The sequence below is a fragment of the Lepeophtheirus salmonis genome, chromosome 10, assembly GCF_016086655.4.
Source record: "Lepeophtheirus salmonis chromosome 10, UVic_Lsal_1.4, whole genome shotgun sequence".
Lineage (NCBI taxonomy): Eukaryota > Metazoa > Arthropoda > Copepoda > Siphonostomatoida > Caligidae > Lepeophtheirus > Lepeophtheirus salmonis.
This window is the reverse complement of record NC_052140.2, coordinates 14,262,929-14,288,142: the sequence shown is the minus strand read 5'-3', so window position 1 is coordinate 14,288,142 and position 25,214 is coordinate 14,262,929. Positions and strand designations below refer to the sequence as shown.

The 25,214-nt window shown below is 31.6% G+C and overlaps 1 protein-coding gene across 3 annotated transcripts in view; it reads right to left on the bottom strand.

The window, feature by feature from the left end:
* The window catches only part of LOC121125520 (uncharacterized), a 48,537-nt gene that overhangs the window by 7,495 nt on the left and 15,828 nt on the right, over window positions 1-25,214 (bottom strand). For all 3 annotated transcript variants that reach the window (XM_071891400.1, XM_040720721.2, XM_071891401.1), the window contains exons 4-5: window positions 5,087-5,236; window positions 799-987 (exon numbers count right to left, since the gene is read on the bottom strand). In XM_071891400.1, the coding sequence (XP_071747501.1) occupies window positions 799-987; window positions 5,087-5,236 (339 nt within the window). The remainder of the gene's footprint in view (window positions 1-798; window positions 988-5,086; window positions 5,237-25,214) is intronic.

The window sequence follows — 25,214 nt, the reverse complement described above, 5'->3', positions numbered from 1 at the left end:
ATATAAAGCCCAATAAAGCATTTGGTTATCATTTACAAGTCCAAATCAAGTCTCAAATCTTAGATTTTGATTCCAAAGCAAGTCTTGTGTCTTAGCTTTCGATTCCAAAACAAGTCTCGAGTCCCACCCAAATTTCAATTCTTAGCTTTTGATTCCTAGTCAAGCCTCAAATCTAAATTTTTGATTGTAAGTCAATTCTCAAGTATTGGCTTTCGAGTCCAAGTAATATCCTTGAGACATATTATACTAGGAACTTGTAAGCCAAGACTCAATCGGGCCCACTGCAAATGGAGCTAAGAACTGATAAGTTACTACGCTGACATAAAGGGCCATTTGTCGACCATTTGTCTTATTTTTATAAAAAAAAGGATTTATCAGGTTTAAATAGTCAAACATACCATAGTGTACCTATATAAAAAAAATCTGTAAAATTCATAGATCACAGTTCTTATGAGATTATGAAATTCCAATATTAATCTTCTTTTTTTTAGGCATAGGTATACATTTGACTACTGAAATCTAATGAATGTGTGTGTTTTTCATAAAAAAAAATGACAAATACTTCCCTTTTGGCAGAGGATCGCTTCAGCCTTTGCTTACAGGTTTCTAACAATTATGTGATCGAGTTCTTGATTTTGAAATCAAGCTTGTTAAAATATGTATATGAATTTGAGTTCAATTTAAGTCGCAAGTCTCGAATTCAAGTCTCTGCTTCTGATACAAGCTTGGAGTAAGCAACTCAAGGTCATTTGAAGAACAAGATAAATTCAACTTTAAGTAAACGAGCTTTGGATTTACTTTTAACTCATTATCCCTCAGTAACAACTGACTTTGAAGGTCTTCCACTTGATTTTGTAGAGAGTCTCTATCCTCTAAATCCTCACTTTCAACCAAAACTTTTAATCGACGATTCGCCTCTCTCATATTCATCAATTGATTGTCTTTTTCATTCAGCTTATACTTCAAATTATGTGCAACATCCTGATACTGTTTACATGAAACAAGAAAAGGTAAGTAAATATTTGATTATACTTTTTATAATAGAAGTGTATAAAATAGGGGGGCGTAGGAAGTGTTTTCATATTAGGTGGGCGGGGGGCTTCTCTATATACCGGACACATATTTGAAATCTGGACAATTATAAAGGACAGAAATAAGAAAAACTGAATAGAAGAATTGATAACTTCTCCCATCAACTTACAAACTGATTGTAATGACCCCCTCCTTAAAAAAGTTACTAGGTAATTTTGCCTTAAACTATTTTACCTCAGGACATTTTGTATAAAATCTATTTGCTTAAGGACATTTTGCCTTAAAGACATTTTGCACTTCAAGGATATTTTTCCTTTGTATATAAATAAATGAGATTTATATGACTTTTTTGTTGTTTTTGGTTGAAATGGATATTTTCTTTGAGTTTTTTAATCAAAATGTCTAATGTGTATTACTATTAAACGCATTAAATGGTTGCCTTCTGTTGAAAATTGTTGAAATAATTCCCCAAAATTTCAATGCATACACCAACGAAATCTCACTTTTGAATAAACATCATTAGTAAAGTTAAGATAATAAGAAAGACAAAAATATATAAACGGCGCAACGATTTGGAACGCAGCTTCGTTTCAAATCGTTGGCGTGTTTATTTATTATTCACGAAGAATTGATAATCACGTCCCCGTTAGTAAATATTATTATACATGATGGATTATTCATACAAGAAAAGACTCATTGATTGACACGCTATCATAATATGAAGCAAAAGCATAGTTTTATCATTAATCCACCCGAAAACAAACATTTAATGCATTTTATAGTAATAAATATTGCATTCTTTGATTTCAACCAAAGATAAACAATAAAGACGTATATACTTTATTTATTAAGGGGAAATATCCTTGAGGAATAATGTTTTAAATCAAAATGTCTTATAGCAAAATAGTTTACCGGGCACAAAAAAAATAATATTAAAAAAAAAAATAACACAATAAATCGACAAATGGCCTCACAAAAGGACAAATGAATCAAAACTGCTCACTCATTTGATCACGGAACACAACAACAAAGATCCTAAACTTGACTTAGGCAAGCAGACAGACTATTTATAACATCACAAAGGACATTCATAACGGTATTGATAGCTCAAAAAGCTTCAACAAGATGGTGCACCGGCACACACAGCAAAGGCTAAACAGTAGATCGGTTTGATTTTCAACTTTTTTCGAATATCGACTAGGGGTTGTACGAAGAAATATTCATATTGTATGAAAATTACCTATGAAAAACTTAATTTTTCTATGATGGCATCTTTAGGTAGCACTTCTTTTTCAAAGTTTGAAAGGAGACAAAAGTTCTTTATTTCGACAATAAAGATTAAAATACAACATTCATAATTATTTTGCATTAATTAATTATGATAGACACTATTCTAGCCTTTAAAAAGTTTTTTTTTCTGGAGAAAAAAGAGAGAATATCATAAGAAAGTTTTGATCTTTCCTTACTGAAAATGTAACAAAAAGAAAAAAAAGAATGCTCGCTATACACAGATCATCATCCATTTTTCTAACTATTTTTTTGTTCCATATGACAATTTCAGAAAAAAAACTTTTAAGCACTTTTTATTACTTAAAAAAATGTCTATCAAAATCATATAATCCAAAGTAACTAAAAATTCCATCTTAGTATCTATTTATATCTATTGATTACATTAGAGTTTTTGCCTTCTTTCATAATTTGGTCAACATAAGCCGCCTTAAGATGACTATCAATTTTGCATAGGTCATTTTCACACCATATCACCACTATTCAGCAGTAGCTGTAATCAAAATTCGACAAAAGTCGGAAATCAAAGTCCTCTATTATACAGTCTCTTTTTGGAGACCAACATTCTATTCTTGACGAAAACTATGTGCCCCTCATATTTGCCAGATGCTAATTCTTGTATGCATGTCGTAGACAGGCCCTGCCAGACAAAACTTGAAGCTCTAAAGGATTCTTTTGATGAGTATTAGAACTCTATGAGCCCAAATTACATTATTGTCACCTTTCAAAGATTCCAGCAGTACATCATCAAAGTTGATGCAGGCTAAATTAAAGATTAGAAATGGCGACACATGTGCCAACATCTGAAAAATTTTAGTATTTCATTTTTTCCCTAGTTTCTGAAATTAAAATTTCAGGGAATGTTTAGTTTTCAATTACTCACCAGGTAGATATTTTTTTATCTTTCGAAAGGTATAACAAATCCAATACTATGATAATTCTTTGAAGAATGAAATTGATATTCTAAGCTATAATTAAATGAAAATTTTGTAAAAAATATGAGACAAAAAATATTAATTTTGCTACTTCAAAAGTATTTTTTTTTCACTATCTTTCTTTATGAATATTAAAATGAGATTTAATTGCAATTGATGTGTTTTTTTTACATTTGTCAAACCACACAAAAAAAGTTGAAAATTTTGATGAATAGATTTATAAAAGTCTTTGTTGAAATGATGCATTCATTTAGAGATAGCTCTCATTTTCAAATGTGCTGTATAATTTGAATTAACAAAGAGTTTTTCATTTTGAACATTCGATTATAATTTAATATATTGTATTTCATCAAATGGAGCTTAAATTATATTTAATGTTTAATTAAAATTACAATCTCACTATTATCATGTTTTTGTTGAATTCAGTATTCATTATATATGTAAATAGTTTTTACGTAAAAAAATTATTATAACAAATGTTTATTTTGTTCTTATTCGATAAAAATTGTGACCGGAAGAATCACCCTGATAAGTTTGGGCCTCACATGTATATTTTTTTGCGCTTAAAATGGGGCTTCCTTCACTTGAAGTCTACTATAATTCATTTTTTTCAACTCCCATTATAGTAAAGAGGCTTGGTGAACATAATTACCCATCAAAGCCTAAAGTTTGCACGGCCAAATCAATGCTAAAACTTCACACTTCAGATTCAGGGATTTCTTCAAGATCACTTATCTTTGAAGTGACAAAGAATTTAGGTGATACCACTTTATCTTTACTCCCGAGTACCTCGAAGCTTGTTGAGGAATATACGATATTGGCGACACAAAAATGATCAAGTACCTCCCATTCCTACGGAACGTAGTTCTATAACGACACTTATTGTAAAAAGGTGATAATATGCGACTCGGCAATATTTGATTGTTCTGTTGCAAGTATACTTCGTTTTTTCACGTTACTTTAATCTAAATTGCAGTATATTTCTTGGCGTGTCCCCACAACCAACCTCATTACAAAAATGTAAATCTCTCATTCTTATTTTCAAGAATTGCTTAAGTATGTATCGATAGTTTTAAGCTCTTGAAGTTAAAGCTTGCTAAAATATAAATGAGAAGATATACTTTTGCCATAATATATATATGAGAGAAAAAGTTCCCTGGGCAAAATTACTGGGGTGAAACATCCTAGAACCGATTAAAATATATGAACCAAAGCTAACTATTTTCATAGTTTTCCATGTATTGAAATCTAGCATGAAAGCTCTTGAAAGAAGAACCATAAATGATTAAGAAACTAATATCTGGGTGGATATTTGTAGTAGTCCGGCATTTGAACCAGTCTTTTCGGTCTACCAGTAACTCCTGATTTATACCCTCTTCGCAATAATGTACCAACGGTCTCTTCTCCTACAGTGGTAAGTTGACTCCTACCAAGTTTAATAGAAAACACGGTTATACCATCATGTAATCGGGCTTGCTAGAATTTTCAATTTGATGGACTGTACCAACTACTTGACTAAACAGACAGATTTTGATGTCATAGAGTAGAACAACGGTACTGTAACAGTCAGGGAAGGCCATATATATCTACTCTTGGTATCAGCTCTACTCTAGTACGTCACTATTAAAAAGCGTGTTAGAAGTCAAACATCAGTGGGAAAAGCGTAATGGTATAACCTTGTATTACTATTAATCTTGATTCCTACTAGAGTTTTTTTATTTCTTAGTCTCACTCCAAATTCAATTTGTGTCGGATAAATGTTTTAATATGAGGGGGAGTTTGACCCCTTGGGTCCTACGCCGCTATATATAAATGGAGTATATTGATACTACCTTTTTTATTTGAATCTTAAGTGTTCTTCTTTCTTCTTGTTGAGATCGGAGTAGATTAGGGAGCTCACTCTCAGCACCATAGATTTTTGATAACTCTTTTGTTTGACGTTTGATTATGCGACTTAGTGTTTGATTTTCATCTTGAATATTCTATGATGATGGATGACGAAGTAAAGAGAAAAAGGAAAAAAAAAAAATCAATGTGCTATCATGAGAGTATACCTTTATTTAGTTAATAAAAAAATCTTTATATACCTTTCTTTCAAAATACCTTTACCAACATAGTTAGTGATGTATAAAATATGTCCTACTGTAGAAATAAAAAAAAAATAAAAATAATGTGGCCATCCTGAAAAACAAGGAGGATAGACACGTAGCTAGCTGTTATACCATTGTATTAAATCAGCTGCAATCAGCTGTGAGAGGAAGGAAATAAACACAAACCCCACTCCGTATAAAGCAAATACAAATAAGCTGTAAATACTCTGATATCCATACTCCATCCTTCTCCGAGTCTAACAAGGACTTAAACTCGTAACTCCCAAGGAGCAAACCGTCATTGTGACTCGCCGTCTTTCATGACCACAAGCACTAGTTATTACTCAATGATTAATTGCTCCGTCTTAGATAATTAAATAATAATGACATGACAACAGCTTTGGAAAATAAAAAAAGCCTGTTCAGATTGCCAATTAGAAATAGCCGCTCATGCTTTTCAGGACATATTTTATACACCTCTGAAGATAATATATATTATGTTGTCCACAATTTGTAACTTGTAAAAGCAAATTGTACAAAGTGCAATAACAAATGAGATGAATTAAAAGGTAATATTTGAGTTTTTAATGTAAATTACTCTTGTTGATATATTTTCAATTGTACATAATTTGAGATGTTTATCTTAAGCATTTATTTGTTTCCAAGTTTTTGTTGCTGTTGGCAACCTGAAAAATGTTTTTATTTATCTTCAAAAGCTGTTATGCTTTAATTATTGAGGAGCAAACATTTAATCAAGTTGGCTTGGTTATGAATGAGGGTGAGGAATACTGAAGATTCGTTATTGAGTTATAAGTGTAAGCCCCCGTTGGACTCAGAGTTTATTGAGGATCAACAACGGAGTCATTCCTGTCAATTTCCCTTACCAGTGTTAAATTCGTCAGTTATTTCTAGTTTCGTCTCGATTTGTCTCGTTTTCGTCAGCCAAAGTTCTTTGTCATCCTTTCGTCTTTGTCAGAGTTTCGTCTACCTCATAATATTGTCTTTGCCATACATCATCATTGTTTCGTAATAGCTGTTTTTTTATTTTTTTTATTTCATCAGAGAACTTCGTCTTGGCCAAAGTTTTCTATTCTCACATAATTTTATTAAATATATTATACCAGTCACGAGTAGCAGACGAGCCATGAGTAATTGATGAGTCACGAGTAAAAATCGTCTTTTAGACGGACGAGGAAGTTTTTTCTTGAATACTTTTTGGTACTTCTATGAACTACAAGAACTACGTGACGAGTTTTACTCATGACCCATCACTAATAACAAAGTAGTTATGACGTCATCCTTTTGCAAAAATGTATCAAATTCCCAAAAAAATATGACTACATATCGACAGAAGTTCATAATTCATACGTTGCACCGGTTTGCACTTGTCAAAAATGGCATTTTCGACTATTTTTGACCCATTTTAACAGTAGAAGCGTATGTCTAACTTTTTTTATCGAACCTTGCCTTGTTTTATTAAATATGTATATGACGCTAAAACCTATTAAAAATATGTTACTATATCTCACTAATTGAAAAAAAAAAAATAATAATTCTACAATTCTGAGCATTCTTATGGATTTTCAGAACATATTACTTTTTATTATATTTAAATATCAGTATTTATCATTGGCATCAAGGAGTATTCTATGAAGATGTAATATCTTTTTTTTATTAAAGCCATTTCACGGAGTTTTATCAAAGTTTCATGGAATTTTTTTCATTTTATAATGTAAAAAGAACAGCTTTGAGCCCCCAAAATGGTGTTTTTTTTCAATTTTGCTACAATTTATGACGTCAGTGAAAACATTTTATTAAATCTTTTCAAATTTTAACAGGTCAAAATGAAATGAAAGTATTATTAAGAATAATTGTTTAGTTTTTTTTCGTATATTTTATGGTCAAACTCTTAATTCGGACCTTTTAATACAACAATTGGACAGTTTGAAAACGTCCCCCCCAAAAAAAAAAAAAAAAGACCCAACGGTGGAAGAGGGGTAACGATCCTTCGGTAATTGCAATTAAAAACTATTTTTAATGCATATTTCCTTTAAGATAATATAATCTTGTTAAACTGATGTAATTTAATTCAAAAAAAGTAATTAAAAGATAAACAGCACTACTTTTAAATATAATATTTCATGAAGTAGAAATTAATTGAGGTCTAGCAAAGTATCAGATTTATTTCATTTTATGCCTATTTTAAATTCTTTTTTGCAAATATATATACATAAATTTTTTTACTTGTATTTCTTAGGAATTATTCCTATATCAGCGCTTAACCTTGATATTGTTTTTACACCCAATGATTTTAATTTCTGTTTTAATGGATTTTCTCACATACTCGGTGCAGTGTATATAAATGTTCACTCAGGGTATCCAATATTCATTAGTGTACCTCAAGCGTCATTTGTTCTCAGATTTTCTTACCTATATTATCTTAAATGTGTGACATTTAGTAATAGAAGCATTTACATGTATGTATGCAAAATATCAACAAAATTGGATATGGTCCTTAGCGACCACTGAGTACTTTTATATATATTATACAGGGTTGATCTTATCTAGTAGTACACATTTTAATATTTTCAAGAGTAAAAATAAACAAGAGATTTTGTGAGGAAACTTATTTTGTAAAACCATCTGAAAATAGTGGTCGGCACAACTTTTATTCAATATATGAGCCGTATATCTAATAATCTCTCTCCCATACACGCCTAGATAGAGTAGCTCAAAGGGTTCGCATGTGGAATGGAGGGGGAGGCACATGTCGAGGTCCCAAAAAAAAAATGGCAGGAAAGTTGTCTCAGAATGGCTTGGGTTTTACCAGAGCGATGTCATAGAGCTGTGCTTGAGTAAAAATAAAGCTGCTCCCGAACTTTTCTCTGGCCCAAGGTAGCACTTTCATAACCAAAAGTTCGATGTAAGTATATATATTCAGCCCCTTTATCTTCACCTCAAAAATAGGAGAACAGTCATCATCTATGATGGCCACTACGCCCAAGACTATGCTGGTGCTGAATAAGTCCCTGGTATAATAAACAGTGGCACGACTGCACCTGAACTCGTTGGATATGGGCCATGGGGGACGTGCTGCATGAGACAAGCATCAAAATTTCACTCCTTTGTTGCTACATTCTACTTTTTCTCGTTCATTATATTTTTAATTGAGTCGAAACTATACATAAGGAATCTTGAGTTACAAAACCTATATTTCACCGCGTTTGAACACAATCCACTAATAGTTTTATAATTAATTCAAATTTAAATTAAGTGTACGTTTTGATATGAAATTCCATAAAATGTAGAAAAAAAATAAAAACTTGATATTGTTTCTTTTAAAATAATGGATTTAAATTAATTAACCGGATTTTTATGTTATTTGGTATGATAGACAAAACGTATATCTCCAATTTGCGTCATGGTATGAATATTTTAGTTCCAAGCATGCTCCTAATAAAGATATATATTATCTATAGGTAACCAGTCTTATTTATTTCGATGTTTCTTTTAATTTTGACTACTAAAATCTCATTTTTTGATAGCAAGTGTCTAATATATTATTTTCAAATATGCTTTCATTCTTCATTTATGCCATATAGGACACCCTATTTTACCAATTTATAATTTTGGACTATGAAATCTGTCTATTAAACTCTGAAAAATACGACCTTTTATTTAGCATTCCCTTAATTTCTGAAATTGATTTATTATTATTTTAGTATATTTATATCATTATATTCTAAAAGTTTTACAATTTTCATTTATTATTAGAAGCTATGATTGAATAATTATTTCTAATTGTTTTTTTTTGTATCATTAATATGGAAAAAAGAACACAATTTAATTTTGCTCTGATATAGACTGTCAATGAACTTGAGCTAAATTGTTGGTTACTACTTTTACTGCACTTTCAAAACTTTATGTGTGACATGGTATTTTAGAAAGTCACATAAGTGTAAAGACATAACTAATCAATTGACTTTGAGGGATACATGCCGTGATAAAAGGATCAGTGACGTTGTTCCAATCCTGGATATGAGTAATTTAAGTAGCATCCAAATTGAGTTTATATGAGCAGTATGGGCGTACACCGATATATCCCAAATCCTGAATTTTCTATCTTCTTGCTTAAAGCTTGATAGAACATGATCAGAGTGAGCATGCCACGTATCTTTCTCTACAAATTTCATAGTGATACCTTTTTTTCATGTTATGGATTAATTGTATTTCATGTAACGGATATTTTTTACTTAAATGTAATGACCAGAGAGACAAACTTTGTGTAGAACTCTTTTTACGAAGTACATAAGCATTTATGAAAATTATATGATAATTGAAGAGCGCCTTTTTGCACTTGCAACTTGAAGAGTTTTTTATTTTTCCAAGCTGTTATCATTATTATTTTATTCTTGAAGTGCGAAAAATAAGTATAAAGTCAACACGTGGCATAAAATAAGAAGAGGAATACTGGTAATTTTTGTTAAGTTATAAGTGCAAGTTCTTGTTTCTAGAACTGATGATCGCCATCCGATTAATTTCTGCCTATATCATTGCTAGATACATAGTGAAATTTGTGTTTATTTCCTTCATGTCATAGCTGTTTACAGCTAATTTACTCAAATGTCATGACAGCTATTCTATTCTTCTCCAATTTTTTTCTTTTTCACATACCGGCAGATCATATTATTTTAATCCCTCTACACAAGTCAAACTAGATGTATTTGTTCATTTATCTAAGTGATTAATACTCTGTGTATCAAAAGTTTCTGACTACAAAAATTGAACAATCATATTTTTCTCCAAAATATCGAAATTTCTTGTAGTTTTCTCCGATACGATGCAGATATTAAAAAATCTTTACTTGTACACAAAATATATATCTTTATTTTGTCGCAATATTATTATACTGCATCAAATTAAATAAAGTATATTTTTTTAGTTTAAGTATTAAATGTAACTTTAATGGGTGAGAAATATAATAATTAAAAGTTAAACTCTTAATTGCATTTTCACCAAAAATATTTTTTTATTCTAGATAAAATGTTTATAAATGGAAATAAAATGTTTTTCTAATTGATGGTTTTAATAATGTGTATCTCCTCTTGTATAAATTATGTCAGTTTGCACTAAGTGGTGTTAGAAAGATAAGATTTTGTACTGGAAAAAGCTTTTGACAGTTTTTGTGATATCTGACTCAGATTTGTTTGAGCGATTGTCAAAGATGGACATCAGTAAAACGAAAATACGGTATATTTTACATTTTTTTTCAAATAAGACGAAAACGTAACCCTGGCGGCTGAAAATGTGAATAATGTTTATGGTCCTGATACTGTAACAACCACAATCATGCACGATTTTGGTTTCGCTGATTCCGTTCCAGTAATTTTGATGTCAAATATGAACGACGCTCTAGAAGGCCAATTGTCGAAAATATGGATAAAATACTGGAAATCATCGAGTCCGACCGTCATGAAAGAACTTTTTTATTTGCCAAGGAGATAAATATTAATGGAAAAAATGATGCAATTCCTGGTTCCAGATCTATCGTACTCCTTTCTGGTTGGGACCCTTCCCAAAAACCGTCTTAGCATCTGTAAACTTCTTGGCGAAGTTTATTTTTTATTACAATTTAATTAATATTTGAAGTTATAAAACATTTAAAATAGATACTCATCTTGGATATAAGTATATTATTGAGATACATTAACTTTTTTCCTGCCTTTTTTACGTTCGATGGAGATTCCCTTAACCCCCTCCCCCTCCTCCACACTTTCTTCGTTCTCTGTCACCCATAGATCCTCATTCATAAATTAAAGTACGTACGTAGATAGTTGTTGTGTTGGAAAGCATACCAAAGTCATTAAGATGACCCATCTTGAACGTTGCCAGGGGCCTCTAACCAACATGAAGAGTGCGGTGCCAGGCAGAGACATCCTCTTCTCAGAAGAAAATACTTTTGATGTTGATCCTCTTTAGAATCCCTGTAATGAACGTTATGTCGGCTTCAGGGAATTTAATGAGGACCTTCGAATGGTGACCGCCACCAATCAACCAGCATCCTCAATGGCGCTAGGCATTGTGGCTGATCTGGTTCCCGATGTGGCCACTATACAGTCCGATTTTCAATTCCCGCGACTTTTCTTTCCACATTAAGAAGAGGGCCTGTAGCATCTGTTACGTGAACGTTGAAGCTGTAAAGGTCCCTGTCGTCGAAAAGTGGGCTCCCGTGAACCCAAACTGTATTTATTATATATGCAACTCGTATTGCAAGAGGCTTGTCGCCATATGTAAGGCCAAATAGAGTAAATCAATTTGACATTGGCTATGTATCAGAAAAATAAAGATTTTTGTTAAAAGTATAATTAAAGAATGACAGGCTATTTTCTTTTTTCTTTCCAAGTGTGTAAGTTTTAATTTTCCACTCGGTATGAGGGCGAAGGTTCCCAGGGTGAATCTTCGGGAAGGTAAAAGTTCCCAGGGACAAACATCTTAGAACCATTTGCTCTAACTTCTATGTAAATACTTAATTTATCATATACTTCCTCCAACCTATTTTTTTTTCTTTACTTTATTAGTTTCTAAGTTAATTATGCCTTCTACAATTAATTATCAAGGTATTAAAGTTTCTATATATTCTTATTATGTAAGTGGATAGAAACTTATTTGTTCAGAAACAATATATCATCTACTATAGTTTACAAAACTTGATATTCTTTTCTCCAATTACTATTTCAGATGATGAATTAAAAGGTATAACTTCCTTTTTATAATGAATTAGACTGTAGAACTAGTAATGGAATGGCATGGATTTATTCTAGAGGCCAAAACATGAAGTTGTTTTGTTTGTAAATATTGTCAGTCTTGTCATGTGTTGGAGTAGTGAGGAACGTGAGTTTCTCTCGGAAATACATATTGCCAAAAAAATGGTTCAACAGAAATTTCCAACATTAACATTAAAATAATTGGAGTTTAAGTTTTGGGTTTTAGTTTGTACGATTTATGAAAATCTGTTAATTTATTCAGTTTTTAATATACAAAAACCATGTTTTTCAATTCATTTTCCTAATATCAAATTTGCAAAATTCTTTGAACGGAAATAAATCTACTAATCATGATGCTAGATACCTAAAATAAAAGCCAGGCAATCTGATGTCAAGTAAGAATTTTATGTTGGTCCTTTTTGTTCCAATCAGATAATTAAAACCAGATTTTTTTTCGGAGAAGTCAACATCTTTAAAATCTTTGCAGAATCGCCAATAACTAATTACTTCATAAACTTATTATCCGCAATTAATAAAAATTGTTACTAATGAAAACCAATAGATGTTTTGAGTATCTTCCGAAATGTAAGGTTCCAGTTTTCCTTATATTGGTTGAAATGGAAAAAAGGCCTTGCTTTTTTAGCAGGAACAATATACAGACATAAAAGCAATTTATATTTGAGTGTAAAACGCTGTTTAACTAAAATTCAGCATATTTTATATAAACTAAGAAGAACAAAAATCCCATGACTCCCTGTTTGTGAAGTTGTATATTTAATATGATTGAAGTTTGTATTGAATAGATTATAATCATGTTGAAATATAGAGGTTGAAACTCTGTAAAACAAAATTGAAATTGTGTACTATCATTATGAAGCAAAAATTTATTTTATTCCCTTTTGGTAAAATGACATTTTTTTGCTGCACCCCGTATAAGGGTAAAAAAGTGTTCAATTTGTCAACTGATGCTTATAGTGAGTGATGTCCAAATGATGTAAATCAAATTTATTTTCATTTTTGGCCTTTATTTACATTTTTATTTATTTTCGACCTTGAAATTGAATTTTTCGTGGAAATTTTGTTTTAGCGCAATTGTTCCATAGTAACAGGCCTGATTACACACTCTCTAAGTTTTTCCCTCCAAAACAAGAGAGCTATGTCTCTTAGGTTCCACACTCCCGTTTATTCTATCCATGTTGCCGCCGATTGACGTTTTTACAATCGATTTGCCTCTCTTGCCGAAGACCTCTCTTGAATAAAGTGAAACTTCAAGGTCCTAAAGTAGATCATGACTCAGCTCCAGGATTGTTTGCATCTTGCCCATGATTAAGAAGAGCCACAAGAGCATGATCATCCCCAAGTTTCCCCACAAGCTGGATTAGATTCTCAAGAAAAACCCTGCATTTGAGAATATACGTAATATTGGTTTTTGCACTCTGGTGAGAATGTGTTCAGAGTTATGGATAATCCCATCATCATAGTGAGCTTCAACTGCACCACCATGTCCTTTGTGGACTGTGAAAGAGCCTAACAGAGGACCTCCTGAGGGATCAGATGATTATTCCGTGGAATAAGAGTTTGTGTGAATAAAAAGTCATAATTTTATGGAAATATTTAAATCCAAGATAAAGCTTTTTTTAAAGGATTTATGGATTTTCTTCTAATTTATTTGTATTTTTTTTTTTTTTTTTGCATTTTTATTTAAATATTTAGCTCCATTTTTATGCATGATTTGGACATCACTAAATATTAGTACGTGTCCTATGGAACATTTATAAATAGGATATATAGTTGTATAGGTATTTCTTAAATATTTATGTTAATGTTGGTAAATTCGTAATAACAAGACACTTTGAGTTGATTATTATCATTATGGAGTTTTTTACTTTTAAAAGTCCCGGAAACATGACGTCATATTCCATTATCATTATATTTTTAATCTCTTGGAAGATATTCTTCTTGATTTATCATCTTATATTTTAATTTGTACAAACTTATATTGATTAAGTTTTTTATGTTTTTCTAGCCTAACATCTAGTTCATGAAATAGCTGACAATCTGAATTGGATGAATAGTTTAAAAAAAAAATGAAAACACTGTAAAAAGTAGATATGAATATTGGGACTCGGTAAGGAACTCTTAGATCCAATCTGTGTTTGAAATCGTGATAATATTTTTAAGATCGAACTAATTCGGTTTGAACTTTCTTCCATAAATAAATACGGTTTTGTTTCATATAAGACATTTCCCTTCCACCAAGTCTTAACCTTTTTGATGACTAATATCGGCGTCTTTAGTTGTAACTAGAGTTGAAATCGAGTTAAAATTGTCGAGTTTGGTCAAGTTTGAGGTTATATGATTATTGAAGTGAAGTGAGTTTGAATAATGCGATGATACTCATATTTTACTTTGAGTTTCTAAAATTGGTTTCGAGTTTGCTATCAAGAATTAGCGTTAATAAGAGAAGTTATGTTGCTAATTATTAATGGGATATACAATATACATATATGAGTATGTATATTTCATTTAATGCCCCTGGTTCACGTTTATTCACATACAAAGGAAATTATTTCAAAAAGTTGATTAATAAGTTCTGATAGTTATTAAATTATCTACACTTTAATACTATATTAATCGAGGCTACCACGATGGGAAATGAGCAACAAGTATTTCTCCTCTTCGAAATTATTTCCAGAGCAGATGAGAAGATCCTCTCATTAGGAACTGAAGTTGTGGGTATTGATAAATATCTAATGACTACTTTTAATAGGTTAGGAAATGCTTATTTTCCTTCAGTGTTCTACCACATTAGCGGATAAATCAATCGATTGACACAGAGCAACTTTGGGAATCTAATCAGTTATTCATGAGTTGCATGTATTGTATAAAATAATAGCTACAATATTATTACTTCGTTGCTACCGTTGTACGTCTGAGTCCTCTCATTGAAAAAAAAAAAAAAAAAAATTTCAGAAATTCAATGGAAAAAAAGGAACGACTTTAAAGCATGTTCAGTTAATGTAATACTCTAAAGCTCAATTTAAATAGATAAATATGCAATAAGTCCTAAATATGGCATTATCAAGATAAATAAAGTTTTGAATACAGTTTAAGTATTTGTACAATATCTTAGTTCACTAACAGAGGGTTAAACGTGCCCAACTTAAGTAGAGAGTTTTTAAAAAGAAGCTATCTATTTGTGTAGTAATATATGCACGTCCGATATATGTTGAAACTCACTTTAAGACGAAGGAATCGGGTTCTGACAACAAAATAGGATTTTTTTGTATGTCAGTGAGATTGCCGAGATAAGCATAAGCTCAAATAAATTTAGCTTATTTAAAAGCCATTTACAGGTAATTTTGTACAATTTTCAAATCGCCATTCGGTAAAAAAAAATATTTATCTACCGTGTGCGTTACAAATCCTACTGTAGCAAATAGAGCTCCATCAACCCATGATTACTTTCAATAAATGTTGCGTTAAAAAAAAAGGAATTGGTTGAAAAATTTATCAGCCTTTATACTCTGTATTATTGGCTGCGATACGTCAACAAACAACGACAATAGAGACACAAATGCAACAGATTGCAGATCTTCTCTGCGCACATAAATCAGTAAATGAAGCCGCAGACATAGTGAATTACTATATTGACCTTGTCCATAAGGTCTGGAGGCTCATTGACAGCGGAGAGGACTTCTCTAGAAAGACAGAATTGGAGGACGTAAGAATATTGAAATTGAAGATTTCTTGATCGGTTTGGCCTTTGAAGTTGAAGCCTTGCCAACTACCAGTAAAAATCATTGAAAAAGGACCTTAACGTCTGTGATGGGACTATATAAATGTATTCAAGAAACTAGGGGCCTATTAATGTCCCTAAAAGCTGCCAAATGGAGCTTGCTACAAGAAAAAAAATTCACCGTTTTCTGACCTCTAAACTTGTGGTCTTCGGACTGCTCGTCACTGGACAACGGAATGTGGAGATACATTGAGAGCAAGACTTCAATGTCCCACACTACAAGGTTGATTCCCAGAAAGACCTCTGCTGAGAAGAAGTGGGCTGATATGTCAAAAATCAAAAACGGTACGATTTGCTTATGTACACTGTATAGAGCGTTAAGATCAAATCGGCGCTTGTGTGAGCTGGTAATTTTGTTATAATACAGATCTTTGCTGGTGTCTTTTTTTTTTTTTTTTTTTTGCAAGCAGATGCGTTGATGTATCAACAAAATTTAGTCATGTTATGGGCATCAAGGCTAAAGCTGCTTCAGATATAAAGAAGATTGAATTTACAAAGAAGGAACGGCGTTTTGCTGTGACAATGCTTTTGTCCACAGCAACATGGAGATTTCAAATGAAGAGGCCTTAATTGTGATTGGAGATCGACCTTGAATCTGGAAACAAGACTCAGCACATTTTAATGCCTAAAACAGATCGATGAAGTGGGTGAGTGAGTACTGTTATGAGTTCATTTGGAAAAATAGCCCCCTCCCCTTCAGATCTTAATCCAATGGATTATATTGTCTTGGGCTACGTTGAATCTAAAACAAATAGAACATATCCTGCCATGAAGGAGTATCTGAAGGACACCATCAAGGAGACAATGATTAATATGCCAAAAAATTACATGTTCCTCCTTCCAAGCCGGTTTCAAGCTAATTTTAAAGTAAATCCGCCAAAAAAAAACTGTCTTCATTGACAATTTAAAGATTTTTGAAAAATGCATACATATGTCTTGTATACTAAAATGATTGTGATTTTAAAATAATAGAATATACATACGATTTGCCGAAAAAACTCTCTAGTGAGGTCTCAAGGTTACGAGAAAACAAGGAAACAAATATTCGAGGATATCACATGATACACTTATGTATCCATATATGAAATAATTCACATGCTTTTAGAAAAAGAAAATTTCGGAAATTGTATAGATTTTCTGAAAAATACCTTAATTCAATAATTCCATTTCAGTCATAAAAAAAAAATGAAAGTATAAGCTTTCATGTCTCGTATTACTTTTAGTAATACACAACCATACACAACAAAATGTAAAGCCTATTTTTCCAACCCGTTAAGCATCACTTTGTAAATTTGTGAAACTACTATAGTCACATAATTTTATCCTTAAAGCGTCATACGTATAATATTCTATACATAAGCTTTGAAATCCTTTATTTGAGCAGTTTCACTCTTTTTTACTCAACATCAGCGAAAACACTCAGTCAGTTACTTTGAATATATAAACATTCTCAATTCTTAACTAATAAATCAAAAATTAAGGAATAAAACAGAGAAGTTCTGCTCTTTCTGACAGCTGCACGGAGTCCTTCCATCTTTTTAATGAAAGTGATAGAGCGATCCATAATGATGCAAATCCGGTGCATTTTTTAGCTGGTCTGTTTTTTTAGAATTGGTAGTCTGGAGAATGGATTTTCTTTTCCTTAGCAGTTTTCATCATTATTTATTGCTTGAGTAGTCAACATCCTTTCCTAAAAAGACTCAACTATATTTAAAACTTGATGGAACTTTGGGTGTGCTCTTATAAGACTGAGGATTTGTTGCAGAGTGATAATTGTAAGTCCTTGTTGGACTCAGAGTATAATTGGGTATTGACATAAAAGAAATACTAGCAAATGTAATTGTTTATATCCTGTTTTCCTTCCACTCTTGTAACAGCTGATTCTAGCCGATCTAAAGAAACCTCATGAGCATTATTCTGTCTCTCTTCCAAAACGTTCTTCAAATGGTTAGGCTTATCATGTTGATTTTCGGTTTCTTTTTTTTTAACATGCCCATTCTTCACTGGATTTTCATTATGTAAGTGAAATCGTGGAGGAGAAAATAGGGATGTACTTACAACATAGGTAAAAACGAAGTTTGGTTGGTGGCAATGGCTTTGTGGACTCGGGCATACCAAACGCGGATGCAGTATGTACTAAAGTTATTTGTGTATTATACTTTAGCCAGACTATGGGCTCAATAATAAAGATGTCAGGATTCGAGGATTCCGTTGACTGGCAGTTGAGGGTGGAACTACCGTTTTAGACTTTATGTTTATAAATAATTATTTATTAGAACTGGCTCGTGATCCTCTTTACTCGGGTAAGTTCCCTTACATAGGAACTACATTATCAGACATTTATCCGAGTTAACCGGTTTTTATTTTCACACTCCCTTATTCGTCGTTTCTTTTTTTTTAAATCTGCTGTAGATGTATTTCATAAAGATAGGTTAGGCCATCTATCGTGCGTGTACAGGGTTGCTCTTATCCAGTGGTACACATTTTATGATTTTCAATCCGGAATGACATTGGTGCAAAATAACAGAGGAGGACAACAATACGTCTTATTTCTAAACAAATCAAGCTGATACGGTTGGAAAGAGGATGGAAGATACTAAAAGACCAACAAAAATTTGAGAAAAGTTTTGCTCTTGTCTGATGATTTTTTTTTCACCGTTGATGCTCTTTTGAATATGAATCACAACCGAACATACATACAATGTATCAGTGAGACATGTCTCGAGAACAACAAATCCAATGGTGAGCACAGGCAAAGTATGCCCTCCCATTTTTGTGGAGAGGTAGGAGTGACTCAATGCAGATGCTAACATCGAACTTCTGGATAATAAAGTCTTACCTTGGGCCAGAGAAAAGTTCAGGGACAAGACGAAGCTCCATGTCATTGCAGACCTGGGCCTCCCTGAGCGACAACTTTCTGGACTTTTGGGGCTTCAACATATGGCTGCCCTCCTCTCTAGACGCAACCCATTGGAATACTCCGTCTAGGCACCTCTGGAGAAAAGGGTGCGTGCTACTTTTCACAGGAGTGTCCAGTCTCTAGAAGCTTCCATCAAGAAAGAATGGACTAAGCTCAAGTCTGACTACTTAGTCAAGTTCTGCAAAGGATTTTGGCCTCGTATTGAGGCAATTATTAGATTTGAGAGCTCACATATTGAATATAAGTTTTGCCAAACACTATTTTTAAATGATTTTGTTAAATAGATGCAGAATTACAGTCCTAGTAAATATAATTTCGAAAATATATATTAACATTTTTATAGATATGTCCAGGAAACCGGACGTTGAATGGAGGAGACAGGTTTCATCCAGCGAGTTTTACCATGGGCTCATGATTAGTACTGACCTCACCAACGAGAAAATTGCTCACTCCTCGATATGGACTGGAGCTGAACACATTATTTGGTCAGCTTTTCCTTTATTCAATCAGGATTCTATTCTAGACATAATCCAAGGCAAGGTTAAGAAGCATGTCTTGTTTAGGAATCTTAACTCTCCAAAGAAATTAGGGGAAGAAGCCCTGGGAAACAATATTTTAACCTTTCATAACCTAAAGGGGCAAATCCCCTTTTGCAATGGTCGTTGTTACTTCCCTTTGAAATGAGTGAGCAAAGATTTTACTGTTCCTATACCCTGGCATCTTAAAATGACTTTTATTAAAACAACAGACGAAGTTCAACCTATTTGTGATATTTATTTAAATTTGTTAGGACCTCGAAAAAATTGGAGAAAAATAATTTTATATTCCCTTATGTATATTTCGGATTGTAAGAAATTTACCGCACCATTTCAGATCTCTTCCAATTGTATAAAACTTTATAAGCCATGCAAAGATTGTGGCAAATTTTTTAACACTATGCTGCATGCCTTTGTGAATTGCAGGGCTGTCGAAATTCTACAAAGATTAATCGTCATCAACATCAAGGGTCTGGAAAATAAACCTTTTAATTTTATCAAAGCTTCTATACTCTTTGGATTATCTCAAAGGAAGAAGTAGTCGCCACAAAAGTCTAAAGCCATTGATTTTGCTTTATCAAACTCTAAGGCATTAATTGCTGGAGTGCTTATATCCTATGAGACATTATACCCTTATGAAATTGGAGCAATTTTTATGACATCATTTGCCGGATATACACCTCCCTTTCCATAAACATCCCCAATGCAGATGACACGGCCAAAAGAGGTGACATTTTATCCAGCGGTATCACTACAGTACATAAAAAGGTACTAAAGTTAATTCTTAGAATTTTTAGAACTTCTAACCCGGACTCTTGATTGCTTGTATTTATTTTGGTTTCAATAATTTTTATATAGTAACCATTATGGATGTGTTTTATTAATGATGTTTTTAAATTATTATTGATGTGCTTAGTTTAAAACATCTTTTAAATCAATGACACTTAACTTCCCCCACGAAAATACACCTCTTGCATGAAATAGGCTATTTTATGTTTTCATTTTCCAACTGGCCTCTTTGATAGAAATTTTTGAAAGTTCTTATATGAAGTAATAATTTTAAACTATTATGTTTATTTATTTACGAAATTGCATTGTACATATCCAAAGTAACGGTGAATAATAATAATAATACAAATAGATGTCTTCACAAACTTCTCGTTTAAATTTTACTCTGGAAAAATGTGTACCATTAGATAAGATTAACCTTGTATAAATGATATTTTTTTGAGAGCAACTCTTCCCCCAATATAATTTATATATATGCCTATAGATACACTTAGACGAGTACACACACGATAGATATGGTAACCCGCCTTAATTGTATGCAAAGAAGGGAAATCCTCGTGAGTGTAATTCAAAAAGAAAAGTATGTGTAAGTAACTTTATTAGATGACATATCTACTGAAAATGATCATTAAATAAAGTATAGTGCTCCTTACTCACGAATCCGTTTGAATTTTCAAAATATGGAGAAATAATTATTAAGAGCACTGATATTTTGCAGATTACCAACATATATTTTTATGAAATGTATACTCATGATGATTTGTATAATTTTCAAATCCCTAATTGTTTGTTAAATGGAAATTAAGTTGATTTTTCCTTCGTGAATTATATTTATTTATTTCCTGTTTTCATCATTTAAAATAAGGACATGCTTTTTGATAAAAAATAATATATCAAAAATATCTATCTAACACAATATTAAAATTCTTTGATTTTGAATTTGACAGATTTTCAAAAAAATATATTTATGTCTAAGAATCTGATGATAATATTCTAATTTCAAAAATTAAAAAAACTATGACTACAAATTACCCTAGTGGGCGTTATGGGATGAATACATGAAATTTCAATTATTTAACAATATATTTTTCTCTAAGGCCTAGAATTGAACTAAATTACTCATAAGATCTGGATTCTAACCAAACCTCAGTTATCTTTCTAAATAGTGTTTTCTTTTTTGATGTCCGTCATTTTGTGAGCCTTAAGAATAAAAGCCCTTTATTAGGTTTTATTTTTCCATTGATATCCAAAACCTCTTTAATGTCCAATTTTGTTTCTCTAAATCTCAAGTACAATGTTCGACCTTCCCTAATCTCTACCAAATCGTTTGTCAAAAATTTATGTAGTTTTGACATGAGGTTAGAAATATAGTATTGTGGAAAATTATGCAGCATATTCCTCAAAATATTGTTTTGTCTAATTTCTTAATTTATAACTAAAACACAATTTTAAACGATAGTTGCCCAGGAACATGAAGAAATTAAAATTAATTAAGAATTCTTCTTCTTAATAAAAAATAAAGATTGTAAAATTTAAAGAATTATTCTCGCTGCATGTCGGTGTTGGTATGGATCTTTGCACCCTTTCTAAAGGGAAATAAAGTAGGTTAGTCCGACGTTGGCCGGAAAAAAAAAAAAAATTCTGAATTCTTTACTTTTTTTTTAAAGGTTTTAGAGAAGAAGTAATATTCAAGTTAAACTATCTGTCGCCCGCTCATCATTAATATTATTTTCTTTAAAATCCTTTGTCTTATTCCCTCTTCACTTTTTTCTTTTTCTCTTAACCTTAAAATCTCCTCTAAAAAAGTTTGCAAAGATACATTCCAAAATGCAGTGGAAATAATGTTTAAAATTTTATGTTCTTCATTTTTCTGTTTTATAAGAAATAGTAGTTAATTTGTCAAAAAGATGTTTTTAGAAAAATACAATATAAGGGCTTCTATGGCCTTGAAAATTTAAAAAAATGTTATGAGAACAGTTAATGGATCTTTAAAAAATGAAATAAAAATTTTCAGTAAAATCCATTGTTTGGTTTTGGTGTCATTCTCGGAACAACCCACCTACGCACACACTCGCATTTAATATACAGATCCAAATACTAGTTTTACGACAAATTAATAATTACAACAAATGTGTATATGTTTCTAAAATCATAACAAGAACATTATAATGTGATGTGATATGAATAGGCTTTCATCTTTATTTATGTAATTACGTCATTATTACTCGTGCCAATTTATAATGATACCAGTTAAAAATAAATGTAATTATTAGGTCAAGTATATTGGGCCTTAGCAACAACAAAAAGTAAGGTGTCAAAAAATATAATTTTAAAATATTGATTTTTTTAAGTAGTATTAATTTCATTTGACAAATGTATGCTTATTAACAGTTATTTATACAGTGTGACTAAACATTCAAAGTGTTGATAGTTTTTGACTGTTAAAAAAATACTCTTTAAAAAGAAAAATTAAAACTTATTTCTAATCGGCTTAAAGCTGTCTAAATAATATGTTCCTACTGCAGGATAAAATAGATTTAGCTTTATAATGAAGGAAACTTCTTTTGGAGAAACTTGAAGATGACACGCAACCACCAGTACATTGAACGGATGAAAAGTTATTCACTATCTAGGCCTTGCATAATCATCAAAGTGACAGCGAATATAGAATACATCCCATTGAATGAAAGGCTGATCTTATAGAGGTAGAAGCCAACTTCAGTGATGGTTTCGGGTCGTAACTTCAACTGTTAAAAAAACTTCTCTCTTCTTCATTGAAGAGGGGTTACAAGTCAATCAACACGTGTATTTAAAGATGTTGGAGGAGAAATTGGTACTTTGGAGTGAAAATACATTTGGAAAAGATGGAATAACTCTCCAACAAGACGGAGCCACGTAACAGACAGCCAATCTTGTTCGGGAATTGGGTAAGGAGAATATAGAAGGATTTTGGCTAAAGAAATTGTGGTTTCCTAATTTAAACCCAATGGAGTTTGCAATAAGAAGTACCTTGGTGAGTGAGGCCTGTTCCTCAAATCATTCAAGGGTTGAAGATCTAGAGGTAAAATTACTCATTTGTTGGGAAGACACATCTCCCGAAACTATACGTGCTTTCTTAGCGTTTAGTGAAGGCAATGGGAGGATATTTTGAACACTCAATTTATATATTTTTTCTTTGTACTTTTCTTTGTATGTTTAGTCAAATGTGTCATTTTATTTTTATTTCAAAAAATATATGTCTACACTTGGTTTGATCACCCTTTATGAGACGTTGAATGAACTACTCATCCTTTTTTTAAATTCTTACTACCTTTGATTCATTTATTGTATGATCCACGAAAAATATATGTTGCGTTGTAAGTACAAAAAACCTAATTGTTCATGGAAGAAAATTGATGTAACGTTATGTTGAATTCTGCTAATAATATCATTAATCCACATGCTATATATTGTAGGAAGACAAATCTCTTAATGCTATCATCGATTAAAATTAAAAATCATATGGATACAATATCCACTTTTGTATTCTTTACAGAGTAGACTTCTTGATTATACAAGGTGGTTTTTTTAAAAAGTCCCATATAAAATTTAAAATTAGACAAATCAAAATAAGCCAATTGAAAAAGTTTACAAAAGAATATAGAAGATTTAAATTTTCGAAACACTATACACACAAAGGTTATACAAAATGGCGATTCATTGCCTTGATGATCTTGACCAAGCACTTTGTTAAAGCCTTGCATAGTTTCTTCTGGGATTTTGTTACATGTTGGCTTAATATCAACTGTTTCTTACATAAAATACCAGGGGGATTTATATATGGTGAAGGGAAGGTTTAATGTCTTTTTTGTACTTTGAAAATGGTATGAGTAGGATACCATTATGATAGAAGCTAATCTCTTAAATTGAGAAGGTAGTCCACTTCCTTTCAGATCTCTTGGTTTATTTTTACTCCGTCTGGAGTCCAATGTTTTAGAAGCATCATTTCTTTTATCTCGTGCATTTAAGAAAAAGGAGGATAAAACAATTTTTGCAATACTTTAATCCTATCATCTGTTATAATTACAAATAACATACAAAAAATAGCGTATATACTTAAGAGCAGTAGTACTCACATATGTGTACCACCTTTTATACTAATAGACACATATTTAATATGCATAGCTAGGGTTATCCAAATAATTAAAATATGATACAGGATAAGTTACTCATCGTCGGACATGTAACAGTTACGTTACAACAATTCTTTAGTACTTTAACCCAGGATCTCAAAAGAGATTGTTATGTAGTCTTCACCCGTTTCTAAATAAACCTTTAAAATTTCAAATCGACTGTTTGGCAATAGATTGTAAATAATTAATTAATTCAGAACTCAAATTAATTCATATACGAATTTTAGCATATAACATTAAATGAATTGATTAATAAAACTATAAATGAAATCATTGATAATTGAATCAATGAGAAATTGAATTGAGCAATAACGGAGTTCTAACTTGTCAGTTATTACTTCCTTTATCTTGGAGGAGGTAAGCGTTTTGTATTCTTAAAACAGGATGCGCTATCTAGGCGTGATCCACTTATTCTATGGAAAATGTAAGCTATATACTACTTTCCTTATTAATATATCAGACCAAATCGAACATGATTCTTCAAATTTAATTAATGAACCTTCTTCTTAACAAAGACGATAACTATTAACATTGTATTTGTAGAATAGTAATGGATAGGAAATTATGTACTATAAATTATTATTAACAAATGAAACCAAAGAATATAAAAGATTAGATCATCAATATTCAAATGGTAAGTCTTGATTGTTGAAGTTGATTTAGAGTTGGAGATAATTCTTCCCCATCATAGATTCAACATTTCATCACGACAATATGAATTTGGGGTTTCTGTTCCTCCCTCTCTATGTTCTCATAAAGTAATATTATATCTTTCCTTTCAAAGATCAGGGATTTTGTATCACGTTGAATTTTATGAACCCAAGAGATAAATTTTCATAACAGCATTTGCGCTTGCACGTATATTTTTATCTGATATTTTTGCTATTTTA